Genomic DNA, 15,709 nt, shown 5'->3' with positions numbered 1-15,709 from the left:
GTAAAAGAGAGTGGGAAGTTAGGTGAAAGAGAGTCATTTTAAGGTAGCAAGACAATGTCATCTGAAGCCAATGTGCATCTTTTTCTTGGTAAGTAAGAGGAACAATGAAGAGGAGTGAGAGAGAGAGAGAGAGAGAGAGAGAAAGAGAGAAAGAGAGAGTTTTGCTTAGTCAACTTTCAAATGCCATGATTTTAATAACATTCCTGATTAGGAGGGATTTGAATGCATGTCGACGTGTCAAAGTCTCGTCCCCCAACACCACCACGTAGCACTTTAGACCTCACTCCAACTCAACTCCACGTGTCACCTGCCCAAAATACGTCAAAGACTCGAAAGCAAAGCAACCATAAGAGGAAATATTATTCAGGAAGGAAGTTGGAAGCTTTATCCCATCCTAGCTGTGATAAGAGAGAAAAGTATATTGTTTCTTTCTTGCTCTTGGAGATGGATACAAACCCAAGCAAACAAAGCTAATGCAGCTGCAAAAGATGTCAAGATAAGGTCCAGTTTACTTTGCTTTGCTAATCGCTCTGTCGTGTTTCTAATTATGTTTCTTTAGTGTTTGGTTTTTTTTTTCCTTTTAGTTTGTGGAGGCTCGCTCCCTGTGTTTCGGCCATAAACCATAATCTAACAGCATTAATAAGAATCTGAATTGGATCAATTGGCAAGTCATCATCGGTATGGAACACATGATGATTCCGCCATTTCCCTTTCTTCCAACGAAAGTGATTTCCCTTTCCATTCAACGAAAGTGATTTCGAACAACAACAACAAAAGCAACCACGATGGGTTCAAGGTATATGCATCAAAATACTTCAAAAATGTCACAAAAATTGTGCCTGTTTGACAGAAGTCAATTATAAGTAAACCAACAGAGTTTTGGAAGTTAATTATTAGTAAACCAACAAAGTTTCTCTTCAGGGACCTTGATCTCTCAAGCTGCCTCATGCACCTACTTGTTCTACAAGAGCCTGTGTTGCTGCAGCTGCCACCTCCTCTTCTCGTGCCCCTGCTGCTTCTGGCAGTTGATAATGTCAATTGCCCTCTTCACAACAAAAAAGGCGGAACCCATACCTTCAGGAGTCATAGTGGAAGTGGATAATGTCAATTGCCCTCTTCACAATAGGGGTACTCCAAGCCAACCAAAAGATGACAAAATATTTTCCACAAGTTGTTTTGAAGTGTAAATCTCCATAATGCACCAATGTAAAAGAGCAAAAGCAGAGGTAAAGGTCATCGGTAATAGTGTAGCATTCGATAAAGAAACTACCCATCACTCCCACAGTCATACCAAAGACAAAAAGACAATATTGATGATGTGCATTCAATCTTTCTGACATTGGCTTCGGTATTTCCGGCATTGGTAAAAATCCTATGATTCAAATGAGTGATAATCCTATCACTTAACCGAATCATAAGGAAATTGATACAAGGGTCCACATACATGCAACCAAACTCAATTACAAATATAGCAAACCACTTCTCCGCAATGGTATGGGCCATGAAGTCCCCATATCCCACTGTTGTAAGTGCAACAACAGCCATGTATATTCGATTAAGTAGAGAGTTACAGAAAAGCTTAAGGACAAAGTTAGGAGAATCCTTATTGTGAGAGAGATGGTGAAAATAGGAAAAATCAGTTATAGCTATGGTGAAGTACAGTGCACACTCAAGTATAGGCACAAGAATCAATAGAAATGGTATCGGTTGTAGGGTTAGTTGATGTTGAATATTCCCAGCCATTATTGAATACCGCTTCCGTGTCCGAGACTCGTTGGTTCAATTCTGAATACCGAATGACTGTTGACTTTCCGGTCAATGCGGTTTATGGCCCTGAAAAATAGGACGGGAACCTCCGATTTTCGGTTTCGTCGGTAAAAACACACAGGCCTACTTGAATGAAAGAATTTTTTGAAATTGAGGTTTCACTGTGAACATTATATCAAACTTGGGAAAATCCAGTTATAGCTATGGTGAAGTACAATGCACGCTCAAGTACATGCACAAGAATCAATCGAAATGGAATTGGTTGTAGGGCTAGTTGATGTTGAATATTCATACACATTATTGACTACCACTTCCATGTCCGAGACTCGTTGACTCGGTTCTGCATACCGAAATCGTCGTTGAATTTTCAGTCAATACGGTTTATCGCCCGAAAAAATGTGTGACCTTCGGTTTTCGGTTTTTCGGTAGAACCATACATGCATACTTGAATGTTATAATTTTTTAAAATTTGGGTTTCACCGTGAACATTATATCAAACTAGGGTTAAAATTTGTAATTTTAATACTTCAACTTAGAAACCTACTCCCCTTAGGTTTTGACTTTCACACCAAATTTTAACAAATAAATCTTTGGGTTTTGGGGGGAAAATAATGAAGAAAAGAACTATATGCTCCAAGGAGCATTCTACCTCCCTTGTCTCTATTCTGCGGCTTCATTGCTCACTGTGCTGCTCTATTATTGAATACCGCTTCTGTGTCCGAGACTCGTTGGCTTGGTTCTGAATACTGAACCGCTGTTGACTTTCCGATCATTGCGATTTATTGCTCGGAAAAATGTGTCGGGAACCTTCGGTTTTTTCAGTAGAACCACACATGCCTACTTGAATGTTAGAATTTTTTAAAATTTGAGTTTCACCGTGAATATTATATCAAACTTGGGTTAAAATTTATAATTTTAATACTTCAATCTAGAAACCTAGCCCTCTTAGGTTTTGTCTTTCACATCAGATTTTCACAAGCGAACCTTTGGGTTTTTGGGGAAAAGAACGAAGAAAAGAACTATTTGCTCCAATGAGCATTCTACTTCTCTCGTCTCTGTTATGTGGCTCCACTGCTCCACTAGGTATTTTTCTTTTAATAAATCAATCTGACTAGATAATAAAGTTAAAGAAAATCGATCTGACTTGGTTGCTTGAGAAAGTTAAAGAAGTTCTTTAATAAATGTTATAGTACAGAAAGAAGGTTTTTAAAACAAAATGTATAATTAATATAAATGATATGTGTATATATATTACTGTATATCAGTTTTCAAATTCATAAATGCATACATATATGTGTGTATATATAATATCTTTATATGTTTTAGTTAGTTAGTTTAAATTAGTGAAATTAAACAGAAGCATAACAACAACAAAAAAGGCGGAAACCCTTGCCTATAGGAGTCATAATGTCAGTGGATAATGTTAATCACCCTCTTTACAATAGGGGTACTCCAAGCCAACCAAAAGATGACAAAATATTTTCCACAAGTTGTTTTGAAGTGTAAATCTCCATAATGCACCAATTTAAAAGAGCAAAAGCAGAGGTAAAGGTCATCGGTAAAAGTGTAGCGTTCGATAAAGAAACTACCCATCACTCCCACAGTCATAGCAAAGACAAAAAGACAATATTGATGATGTGCATTCAATCTTTCTGACATTGGCTTCGGTATTTCCGGCATTGGCAAAAATCCTATGATTCAAATGAGTGATAATCCTATCACTTAACCGAATCATAAGGAAATTGATACAAGGGCCCACATACATGCAACCAAACTCAATTACAAATATAGCAATGTGCATCTTTTTCTTGGTAAGTAAGAGGAACAATGAAGAGGAGTGAGAGAGAGAGAGAGAGAGAGAGAGAGAGAGAGAGAGAGAGAGAGAGAGAAAGAAAGAGAGAAAGAGAGAGTTTTGCTTAGTCAACTTTCAAATGCCATGATTTTAATAACATTCCTGATTAGGAGGGATTTGAATGCATGTCGACGTGTCAAAGTCTCGTCCCCCAACACCACCACATAGCACTTTAGACCTCACTCCAACTCAACTCCACGTGTCACCTGTTGTGTAGATACAACTGCACCAAAATGGATTCAGCTGCATCCTCAACTTGTGATACTCGCAAGTGCACGAGCCGTTCGGTAGTATAGCGTATGTAAGTGCGAGGTCGATCCCACGAGGATTGGTGATTGAATGATCCAATTTAGTTTCCCTACACAAAATAGAAACAAAAACAAAGAACATAAAACAAGGAAGAAAGAAATAAGTAACTCAAGCAAATAAGTTCCCAAGTTCAATTTAGATTAATGGATTGATTCTAGCTAAAGTATGATTAAGCCATGGTGTGTGGTCATAACCTTGTGTTCCTAATTCCCTAATTTGATCATTTGTTGTCTAACCTAAAATTAAGCATTAGGAACCCATTAAGCATAGAAGAACAATTTAAACAACCAAGCATGTATCTAATCCCTGTTGTCGAATGTCCATACATACTCTTCCTATTCATAGTTCAATTCGAATTAAAGCATGGTGTATACTCTTAATTCAAACCAAGATAGCTAACATGCAAGCCTAAATGGTGATCAATCATTCAAACTAGCATATTAACTTATAAGCATAATGAATAAGAACAAAAACCATAATTGAAACTTGGAAACTAATTAAACTTGAATACTTAAGAAAGAATGTACATTACAAGAAAAATAAATTACAACTAAGAAAACATTAAAGAAAGCTAGAATTGAGAGCTAGGAAGCAAAACTAAGAGAATTTGAGGGAGAGAAGGGAAGGGAGCTCTAGAGAAGTGTTTGAGAGCTCCCCCCCTTGGGGTGTGTTTACAAGCTTAGAGAACTTCCCTATTTATAGGCCTAGGGGAAGTGAAAATCTGAATTCAATATGGCTAATGCATACAACACTTGTTTTATAAAATCTGAAATGGTTGATGCACTTGTATTAGAAAATCTAAATTGGGTGATGCACTTGTATTAGAAAATCTTGAATTGGTTGATGCACTTCACCAATAGATCCCACCAGCAGCCCTAGCTCATCTTCATGTCACCATGACCAAGCTTCCAACCAGAAATGATAGCTCATACCTAGCTCACCATGACCAAGCATCCAACCATCACATGCTGAGGTCAGCATGACCAGCAACTTCAAGGGCTTACAACTTGGGCTTCTCTTAATCAAATTAGGACTTTAAGCACTCGAAATTGAATTTCAGAATGTCTTCTTTCCAGCCATATGTTATTGGGGCCAATCCAAGGTCGGAGGAAGAAGTTAAGGCCAAAACAAATTGCTAACTCATTTTGCGCGCTGATAAAATCCATCCTGAGCATGGATCTGTGTTTGCTAGGTAACAGACTCCATATTTATCCAATGGGGCTGAATTTTGGATATGGTATAGTACACACCCATTGGAACAACTTTCATGAAGAATGCGGCCTCATCCGAGCTGTGTAGGTTGCTGAAACAAAGCTTGCAATGTGACCTACGGAACTGGACTGGCAGGGGGCTGTAGCCAAAATGAGTTTGTCATTAAGCTCTTCTTCCCTTCATCCAAATTAGGCCTTAACATGCTTGAATTGCATGAATTATGCTCTCTTGCTCTATTGGCCTACAAAACACACAAAGGGAGGCAAATCACTTAGAAATCTAGGAAACTAAGCAAAAGAAGTAAGTAAATAGGGCATGTATATGTATGAAATTATGAGCTTAACATCACCTGCCCAAAATACGTCAAAGACTCGAAAGCAAAGCAACCATAAGAGGAAATATTATTCAGTAAGGAAGTTGGAAGCTTTATCCCATCCTAGCTGTGATAAGAGAGAAAAGTATATTGTTTCTTTCTTGCTCTTGGAGATGGATACAACCCCAAGCAAACAAAGCTGATGCAGCTGCAAAAGATGTCAAGATGAGGTCCAGTTTACTTTGCTTTGCTAACCGCTCTGTCGTGTTTCTAATTATGTTTCTTTAGTGTTTGGTTTTTTTTTTTCTTTTAGTTTGTGGAGGCTCGCTCCCTGTGTTTCGGCCATAAACCATAATCTAACAGCATTAATAAGAATCTGAATTGGATCAATTGGCAAGTCATCATCGGTATGGAACACATGATGATTCCGCCATTTCCCTTTCTTCCAACGAAAGTGATTTCCCTTTCCATTCAACGAAAGTGATTTCGAACAACAACAACAAAAGCAACCACGATGGGTTCGAGGTATATGCATCAAAATACTTCAAAAATGTCACAAAAATTGTGCATGTTTGACAGAAGTCAATTATAAGTAAACCAACAGAGTTTTGGAAGTTAATTATTAGTAAACCAACAAAGTTTCTCTTCAGGGACCTTGATCTCTCAAGCTGCCTCATGCATCTGCTTGTTCTACAAGAGCCCGTGTTGCTGCAGCTGCCACCTCCTCTTCTCGTGCCCCTGCTGCTTCTGGCAGTGGATAATGTCAATTTCCCTCTTCACAACAAAAAAGGCAGAACCCATACCTTCAGGAGTCATAGTGGCAGTGGATAATGTCAATTGCCCTCTTCACAATAGGGGTACTCCAAGCCAACCAAAAGATGACAAAATATTTTCCACAAGTTATTTTGAAGTGTAAATCTCCATAATGCACCAATGTAAAAGAGCAAAAGCAGAGGTAAAGGTCATCGGTAAAAGTGTAGCGTTCGATAAAGAAACTACCCATCACTCCCACAGTCATAGCAAAGACAAAAAGACAATATTGATGATGTGCATTCAATCTTTCTGACATTGGCTTCGGTATTTCCGGCATTGGTAAAAATCCTATGATTCAAATGAGTGATAATCCTATCACTTAACCGAATCATAAGGAAATTGATACAAGGGTCCACATACATGCAACCAAACTCAATTACAAATATAGCAAACCACTTCTCCGCAATGGTATGGGCCATGAAGTCCCCATATCCCACTGTTGTAAGTGTAACAACAGCCATGTATATTCCATTAAGTAGAGAGTTACAGAAAAGCTTAAGGACAAAGTTAGGAGAATCCTTATTGTGAGAGAGATGGTGAAAATAGGAAAAACCAGTTATAGCTATGGTGAAGTACAGTGCACACTCAAGTATAGGCACAAGAATCAATAGAAATGGTATCGGTTGTAGGGTTAGTTGATGTTGAATATTCCCAGCCATTATTGAATACCGCTTCCGTGTCCGAGACTCGTTGGTTCAATTCTGAATACCGAATGACTGTTGACTTTCCGGTCAATGCGGTTTATGGCCTTGAAAAATAGGACGGGAACCTCCGAATTTTGTTTCTTCGGTAAAAACACACAGGCATACTTGAATGAAAGAATTTTTTGAAATTGAGGTTTCACTGTGAACATTATATCAAACTTGGGAAAATCCAGTTATAGCTATGGTGAAGTACAATGCACGCTCAAGTACATGCACAAGAATCAATTGAAATGGAATTGATTGTAGGGCTAGTTGATGTTGAATATTCATACACATTATTGACTACTACTTCCATGTCCGAGACTCGTTGACTCGGTTCTGCATACCGATATCGCCGTTGAATTTTCAGTCAATGCAGTTTATCGCCCGAAAAAATGTGTGACCTTCGGTTTTCGGTTTTTTCGGTAGAACCATACATGCCTACTTGAATGTTATAATTTTTTAAAATTTGGGTTTCACCGTGAACATTATATCAAACTAGGGTTAAAATTTGTAATTTTAATACTTCAACCTAGAAACCTACTCCCCTTAGGTTTTGACTTTCACACCATATTTTAACAAACAAATCTTTGGGTTTTGGGGGGAAAATAATGAAGAAAAGAACTATATGCTCCAAGGAGCATTCTACCTCCCTTGTCTCTATTCTGCGGCTTCATTGCTCACTGCTCTGCTCCATTATTGAATACCGCTTCTGTGTCCGAGACTCGTTGGCTTGGTTCTGAATACCGAACCGCCGTTGACTTTCTGATCATTGCGATTTATTGCTCGGAAAAATGTGTCGGGAACCTTCGGTTTTTTCAGTAGAACCACACATGCCTACTTGAATGTTAGAATTTTTTAAAATTTGAGTTTCACCGTGAATATTATATCAAACTTGGGTTAAAATTTATAATTTTAATACTTCAACCTAGAAACCTAGCCCTCTTAGGTTTTGTCTTTCACATCAGATTTTCACAAGCGAACCTTTGGGTTTTTGGGGAAAAGAACGAAGAAAAGAACTATTTGCTCCAATGAGCATTCTACTTCTCTCGTCTCTGTTATGTGGCTCCACTGCTCCACTAGGTATTTTTCTTTTAATAAATCAATCTGACTAGATAATAAAGTTAAAGAAAATCGATCTGACTTGGTTGCTTGAGAAAGTTAAAGAAGTTCTTTAATAAATGTTATAGTACAGAAAGAAGGTTTTTAAAACAAAATGTATAATTAATATAAATGATATGTGTATATATATTACTGTATATCAGTTTTCAAATTCATAAATGCATGCATATATGTGTGTATATATAATATCTTTATATGTTTTAGTTAGTTAGTTTAAATTAGTGAAATTAAACAGAAGCATAACAACAACAAAAAAGGCAGAAACCCTTGCCTATAGGAGTCATAATTGCAGTGGATAATGTTAATCGCCCTCTTCACAATAGGGGTACTCCAAGCCAACCAAAAGATGACAAAATATTTTCCACAAGTTGTTTTGAAGTGTAAATCTCCATAATGCACCAATTTAAAAGAGCAAAAGCAGAGGTAAAGGTCATCGGTAAAAGTGTAGCATTCGATAAAGAAACTACCCATCACTCCCACAGTCATATAATGGAATATACATGGCCGGTGTTACACTTACAACCATGGGATATGGGGACTTTGTGGCCCATACCATTGGGGAGAAGTGGTCTGCTATATTTGTAATCGGGTTTGGTTGCATGTATGTGGACCATTGTGTCAATTTCCTTATGATTTGGTTAAGTGATAGGATTATCACTCACTTGAATCATAGGATTTTTTTCCAATGCCGAAGCCAATGTCAGAAAGATTGAATGCTCATCATCAATATTATCCGTTGTCCTTGCTATGACTGTAGGAGTGATGGTTAGTTGCTTTATCGAAGGCTACACTTTTACCAATGGCCTTTACCTTTCTTTTTGCTTTTTCACATTGGTGCATTATGGCGATTTACACTTAAAAACAACCGGTGGAAAATATTTTGTCATATTTTGGTTGGCTTGGAGTACCCCTATTGTGAAAAGGGCGATTGACATTATCTACTACCATTATGAATCCAGAAGGCATGAGTTTCCACTTTTTTTGTTGTTGTTATGCTTGTATTATGCTTCTGTTTAATTTCACTAATTCAAACAAACTAACTAAAACATATAAAGATATTATATATACACACATATATGTATGCATTTGTGAATTTGAAAACTGATATACAGTAATATATATACACGTATTATTTATATTAATTATATACTTTGTTTTAAAAACCTTCTTTCTATACTATAACATTTATTAAATAACTTCTTTAACTTTCTCAAGTAAAAAAGTCAGATCGATTTTCTTTAACTTTATCATCTAGTCAGATTGATTTTACTAAAAGAAAAAGAAAAGGACATTTAACATTGTCATAATCATATTAAAAGAAAAGGAACAAGAAAAATACCTAGTGGAGCAGTGAAGCAGTGGCGTCGCAGAACATAGACGAGGGAGATAGAATGCTCCTTGGAGCAGATAGTTCTTTTCCCCCAAAACTCAAAGATTCGCTTGTGAAAATTTGGTGTAAAAGCCAAAACCTAAGAGGGCTAGGTTTCTAGGTTGAAGTATTAAAATTACAATTTTTAACCCAAGTTTGATATAATGTTCACGGTGAAACCCAAATTTCAAAAAAAATTTACATTCATGTAGGCTTGTGTGGTTCTATCAAAAAAATTGAAAATCGGAGGTTCCCGACCGATTTTTCCGGGCGATAAACCGCATTGACCAAAAAGTCAACGGCGATTCGGTATTCAGAATCGAGCCAACGAGTCTCGGACACGAAAGCGGTATTCAATAATGGAGTAAAGCAGTGAGCAGTGAAGCCGCAGAACAAAGATGAGGGACGTAAAATGCTCCTTGGAGCAGATAGTTCTTTTATTCATTCTTTTCCCCAAAACCTAAGAGGGTTAGGTTTCTAGGTTGAAGTATTAAAATTACAAATTTTAACCCAAGTTTGATATAATGTTCACGGTGAACTCCAAATTTCCAAAAATTCTTACATTCAAGTAGGCATGTGTGGTTCTACCGAAAAAAACGGAAAAACGGAGGTTCCCAACACATTTTTATTGGCGACAAACTACATTGACCGAAAAGTCAACGGTGGTTCGGTATTCATAACCGAGCCGACGAGTCTCAGACACGAAAGCGGTATTCAATAATTGAGCTGAGCAGTGGAGCTGCACAAAATAGACGAGGGAGGTAGAATGCTCCTTGGGGCAAATAGTTCTTTTCTTAGTTATTTTTCCCCAAAACCCAAAGGTTCACTTGTGAAAATGTGATGTGAAAGACAAAATCTAATAAGGCTAGGTTTCTTGGTTGAAGTATTAAAATTACAAATTTTAACCCAAGTTTGATATAATGCTCATGGTGAAAACCAAATTTTTAAAAACTCTAACATTCAAGTAGGCAAGTGTGGTTCTACCTCAAAAACCGAAGGTTCCCGACACATTTTTCTTGGCAATAAACCGCATTGATTAGAAAGTCAACGGTAGTTCGGTATGCAGAACCGAGCCAACGAGTCTCGGACACAGAAGCGATATTCCATAATGGCTATGAATATTCAACATCCACTGGCTTTACAACCAATACCATTGCAATTGATTCTTGTGCCTGTACTTGAGTGTGCACTGTACTTCACCCTAACTATAACTGGTTTTTCCTATTTTTACCATCTCTCACCCAATAAGGATTCCCCTAACTTTGCCCTTAAGCTTCTCTGTAACTCTCTACTTAATGGAATATACATGGTTGTTGTTACACTTACAACAGTGGAATATGGGGACTTCATGGCCCATACCATTGCGGAGAAGTGGTTTGCTATATTTGTAATAGAGTTTGGTTGCATGTATGTGGACCCTTGTGTCAATTTCCTTACGATTCGGTTAAGTGATAGGATTATCACTCATTTGAATCATAGGATTTTTGCCAATGCTGGAAATACCGAAGCCAATGTCAGAAAGATTGAATGCACATCATCAATATTGTCTTTTGTCCTTGCTTTAGCTTATTATTCTTTCAAACCTTCCATAAAAAAAAAAATAATAATAATAATAATTAATTAATTAATCTACATACCACTTCTTATTATTATCACTCAAAGTTCATATCATGTATTGGAATTTATTATTATACTTGAAACTTTTGTTTAAATTTTTAAATTTTTAAAATTTTATTTTTGAATTTTGTTATTATTGTTTTTCTATGTGAGATTTTTTTTAATTGCGCAATCCCACACAATATTCTTGAATTTGAGTATGAAAAATTACATTTCCTCACACACCACGACATTCACTCAATCCCTCACAACAACAATATTCTTTATGAATTCACATTAATTTTATTTTAATAGTGGGTTTTTATTTTCTTTAATTTTTCTTTTTTCCTTTTTAAATTTTATTTAGATTGAATCTTGTTAAAGTTTGGCCTTAGTGATTTTATTTGAGTAACAAGGTGTGTTTGAACTTTTCTTTCACTATTGGTAATGCAAGTGTGGATACCGACAAGCCATAAATTTAGTAATAGTATTTCTCTTTTCAATGTTAAAATTCATTTTAATTATACTCCATAATAATAATAATAATAATAATAATAATAATAATAATAATGGAAGTGGATAATGAATTGATGATATTGATATCATCAATACAAAGCACTATAGAATATATAAACATTTTCACTTCAAATTGTCATGCACTATAGAGAATCTCAACCTTCCACCGCCTCTACATGAGTCCGATATCCTCTTACTCAAAGTATTATAGGTTTAGATGACATACTTTGTTTGCTTTGTTTCTGGTTGGTCTCTTTGTATTTTATGGCCCTCGTGCCATTGGAATGAATTTGTTATTGTCGACAAAAAAAGAATCTCATTTCTTTTTATGTTTCTACTCCTCTATATATTGGGGGGTAAATTACTCAAATGGTCCCCAAATTTGTACGTGATTTACATTTTGGGGCATGAATTAAATTTTTCGTTCAAATGGTCCATCAACTCTATATTAATTACTCAAATGGTCCCACCATCTAATTTTCTGTTAGATTTAACCAAATTTTAGGGTAAATAATGACCAATTTGCCCTCATATTTAACGGAAATATTGACAGAATGTAACGGTGGGACCATTTGAGTAATTAATATAGAGTTGATGGACCATTTGAACGAAAAATTTAATTCATGCCCCAAAATGTAAATCGCGTACAAGTTTGAGGACCATTTGAGTAATTAACCCTATATTGGGATATGGAATCAGACCCTTACTGATCCATTTGCAAAATAAAAAATATAAACCTCTAACAAGATGAAGAATTTGATTTGGGGAAGAATATTGAAACAAAATAACAGAAAGAGAAACAGGTTACGAGGGTGAAGAACTTGATTTGGTGAAGAGAAGATTAGGTTTTGCTTTTAATGTGCGGCGTTACTTTTATGATGCATATTTGAGAACCAAATTTTCATATTTTTTTAGTTGGGGTCTATTGTAATGTGTGATATAGTATGATTACGATCTATATTAGCAGAGCCGGCCCTGGGTAATCTGAGGCCCAGGGCAAAAATCTAAAGTGTGCCCTAAATAATGTATACATTAAAATTATAAATTTTTTATCAACTAATTAATTTTATTAAAATTATAGCATTCATTGTTTTGCAACATGAGCCTTCCCATTTGTTATTGTTTGATGATAATAATTTGAGGAAAAATGTCATCGTGTTCATTCATAGGGAATTTGCAGTTAGTTTCTCCCACATGAAACTATTCTAAAAGTAAATCTGCCATTTTTGCATCATAAACTTTCAATTCATTTTCATTTTCTGCTTATTCTTCCAAATGAATATGAACAATTCATTTGGTAAATCTTTAGATAAATTTTCATGTTTAAACGAGGTAATCCATTACAAAACTCACACAAAATTGATTAAGACCCAAGAAAAATAATCTTTGTTGCTTATCTGGGTCTGCACCTGAAACCCATCTCAATTCTCAATGAATAAGTTCTCAATTGGCGACCTTGAATATGCAAGAATGCCTATATAAAGTGATTATTTGGAAAATAGCAGCAACATAGAGAATAAATAGACAAAGAGAAAGGACTTACAGCTCTGTTGGCTTTTTCTTCTGTCATGGAGAGGAAAGGATAGGGAAAGAGAGAGGCTATGGAGAGGAGAGAGGCTGCAGTGTGACTGAGTGAGGGATGATAGGTACATATATAAGAAAATTGAGACAACAAGAATCTAAACCCTAGTATGGTCTGGCTTTGTTTTGTTTTTGTTTTTTGGAATAGGATTAAAAAACAATATATTTGTTAGCATCTATGGGTTAGCACACGCTTTTGGGAAGGGAGGATTAAACAAAAATGCACGCTTGGTTATTTTTTATTTTTTTTCTTGAGGACTTTTTGTTTTTTTATTTGTTTTGTTCTATATGTATATAATATATGGCTTAACTTGATTTTTTTTTTGTGCCCCTTTCAATTATGGGCCCCGGGCCCAGGCCACAGTTGCCCTCCCCAAGGGCCGGCTCTGTATATTAGATCATTGGTTATTATTGGCAGTCTAGCATACTATGTTAAAACTGTCTAAAAAATTAACATGCAAAATCTTTCGAAAAAAAAGAACATTACATTTACTAGTTAGTAATGTTTCCAAACACATTAACATGTTTTGCATGTTGTCTAATAAGGTTCATAATGTTAATTCTCTCTCGTTTGTTTAGCATAGCAACTATAACAAAAGAATGCCAATTCTCTCTCTTTTGGGAAGTCAAAATGAAAGCCTAGTAATGGAAAACTTGTTGGGCTTGAAAGCTTCAAAAGATTAAACTATATGGGCCTCATAGATAAAATCTGCTGCAATAAAAACCAAGCACTCGATTGTAGAAAGTATGGTGAAGGAAGAAAGGACGGCTAGGAATTATTCAGAAACCTCCTGAAGAAACCCACTGCATAAATACAAAACAAAATCAAAAGTCAAAAGAGAATTGAATGGCATCAGCCTCAATCTCAGTGAGGGCACTGATATCAGCTCAACACAAAGCAAACGCAGCAACGAGATTCCTCACATCTCGGAGCAATACCCATCCACCATCATCACCATATAAATGGACCCAAAACGACACCGCAAGCAATGCTGCTAGTTCTGCTCTTAGACTCGTCCCCCATCTCCATAATCTTCGCCATCATCTTCTTCATCCTCCTCTTTCGATTTGCCGTCTTCTTCTTCTTCCTCGCCCTCCTTTTTCTCCTCTGCTCAGACCTCGTCCACCTCTTCTTCGACATTATCTGCCCCTGATGACCACTCCCCAGGCCGCCCCTGATTCCGTCCAGTCCTCCTCAGCCTCCTCCAAAACGGTGCGTACGTTTCTAGTCTCCACCTCTCCTCTTGCAATTTATGATCAGTTTAGAGTAATGGGTCTCTCTTAATTTATTCTTGTCAATGTAAAAATTTCGATCTTTAGCATTTTTGTTCAGTTTGCAGTGATGGGTCTCTCTTAATTTACGTTTATAAAGTGTATAAAGAATCGGTCGGAAACTTTTTTTTTCCTGACTTTAAAGAAAACCCAGGCACGCTGTCGCCTCCTTCTCTCTCTCTCTCTCACGAGTCGACCACCACCACCAGGCCGCGACGACCCCTTGCCTACCCGCGACCCCCTCGAAAACACCCACGACCCTTTCTCTCTCCGTAATTATCTTTTGCTGCTGTACATGCTTTTTTTTTCCTATATCAATGTAAAATTTTAATCTTTAGCATTTGTTGTTCAGTTTAAACCAATGGGTCTCTCTTAGTTTTATTGTTCTCAATGTTAAATTCTGATCTTTTGCATTTTTTTTTTATCAGTTTAAAAGTAATGGGTCTCTGTTAATTTCTTTTTCTCAATGTAATATTTTTGGTTTTGGGTTTTGGGTGTTCAGGTGAGGCTTGTGGTAAAGGGGAGGGTGCAGGGTGTGTTTTACAGGAACTGGACAATTGAGAACGCAACCCAATTGGGCTTGAAAGGTTGGGTTCGGAACAGAAGAGATGGGTCTGTGGAGACTCTGCTTTCCGGGAACCCTGATGCGGTTCAAGAGATGGAGCAGAGGTGTCGACGAGGTCCTCCATCTGCTGTGGTCACTGGGTTCGAGGTCTTTCCCAGCACTGAGGACCCTGGGGATGGATTTGAGCGCAAACAAACGGTCTGATTCATTATCCATTTCCTGTGTTAGCTAGAATGTAATATGTATAGTCTTATTCAACTCTATACTATAGATTGTCGTTCCAAGTTCTGAATAAGAGGACACATGTGCAAGGTGGTTCTTGTTTAAATAATATACCACCCAATGACTTCGTATTATACATGGGTTTCTACTTTCTGTTTTGTGTTGGCATTTGTTAAGTTGATGAGTATTTTGCCTTTGAAACTTTAAAAGAAGCTCGATGGATGCGGTGACAATCACTGCATTCTTAAGCTAAACCATTTAGACATTCATGTAAGGTTTACAGAGTACAGATCATGGCCACTTGAGAGTTGAGGCTTAAAATTGTTTGGTAAAGTAGAGAAAGTTGCTTGCTAAAGGTATATGATGAGTTACACCACTTTCATGCCTCTTTGGGTTGTTTTGCACCCTTTTAACACTGGCAGAAAGTTGGTCTTCATTCTTGTTCTACATCTCTCTCTAAGGTCGAGTAGGCTGATCCTAGAAAATAAAATTTCCGAACTTATTAGATTAGAAAGTT

The 15,709-nt window shown here is 36.8% G+C and overlaps 1 protein-coding gene across 1 annotated transcript; it reads left to right on the top strand.

The window, feature by feature from the left end:
* Positions 1-13,889: 13,889 nt before the first annotated feature.
* Positions 13,890-15,350, top strand: LOC110745216 (acylphosphatase family). Its single transcript, XM_021945297.2, has 2 exons — positions 13,890-14,346; positions 14,908-15,350. The coding sequence occupies exons 1-2, from the start codon at positions 13,981-13,983 to the stop codon at positions 15,172-15,174; spliced, it is 633 nt and encodes a 210-aa protein (XP_021800989.1). The 5' UTR covers positions 13,890-13,980; the 3' UTR covers positions 15,175-15,350.
* The last annotated feature ends 359 nt before the right edge of the window (positions 15,351-15,709 follow it).

The sequence above is a fragment of the Prunus avium genome, chromosome 6 (assembly GCF_965620075.1).
Source record: "Prunus avium chromosome 6, drPruAviu1.hap1.1, whole genome shotgun sequence".
NCBI lineage: Eukaryota > Viridiplantae > Streptophyta > Magnoliopsida > Rosales > Rosaceae > Prunus > Prunus avium.
This window is presented reverse-complemented; position numbering and strand designations above follow the sequence as displayed.

Coding starts and splice junctions, on each gene's coding strand:
- LOC110745216 (XM_021945297.2), top strand. CDS start 13,981: ATGGCATCAGCCTCAATCTCAGTGAGGGCACTGATATCAGCTCAACAC. Junction 14,347..14,907: donor CCTCAGCCTCCTCCAAAACG/GTGCGTACGTTT, acceptor TTGGGTGTTCAG/GTGAGGCTTGTGGTAAAGGG.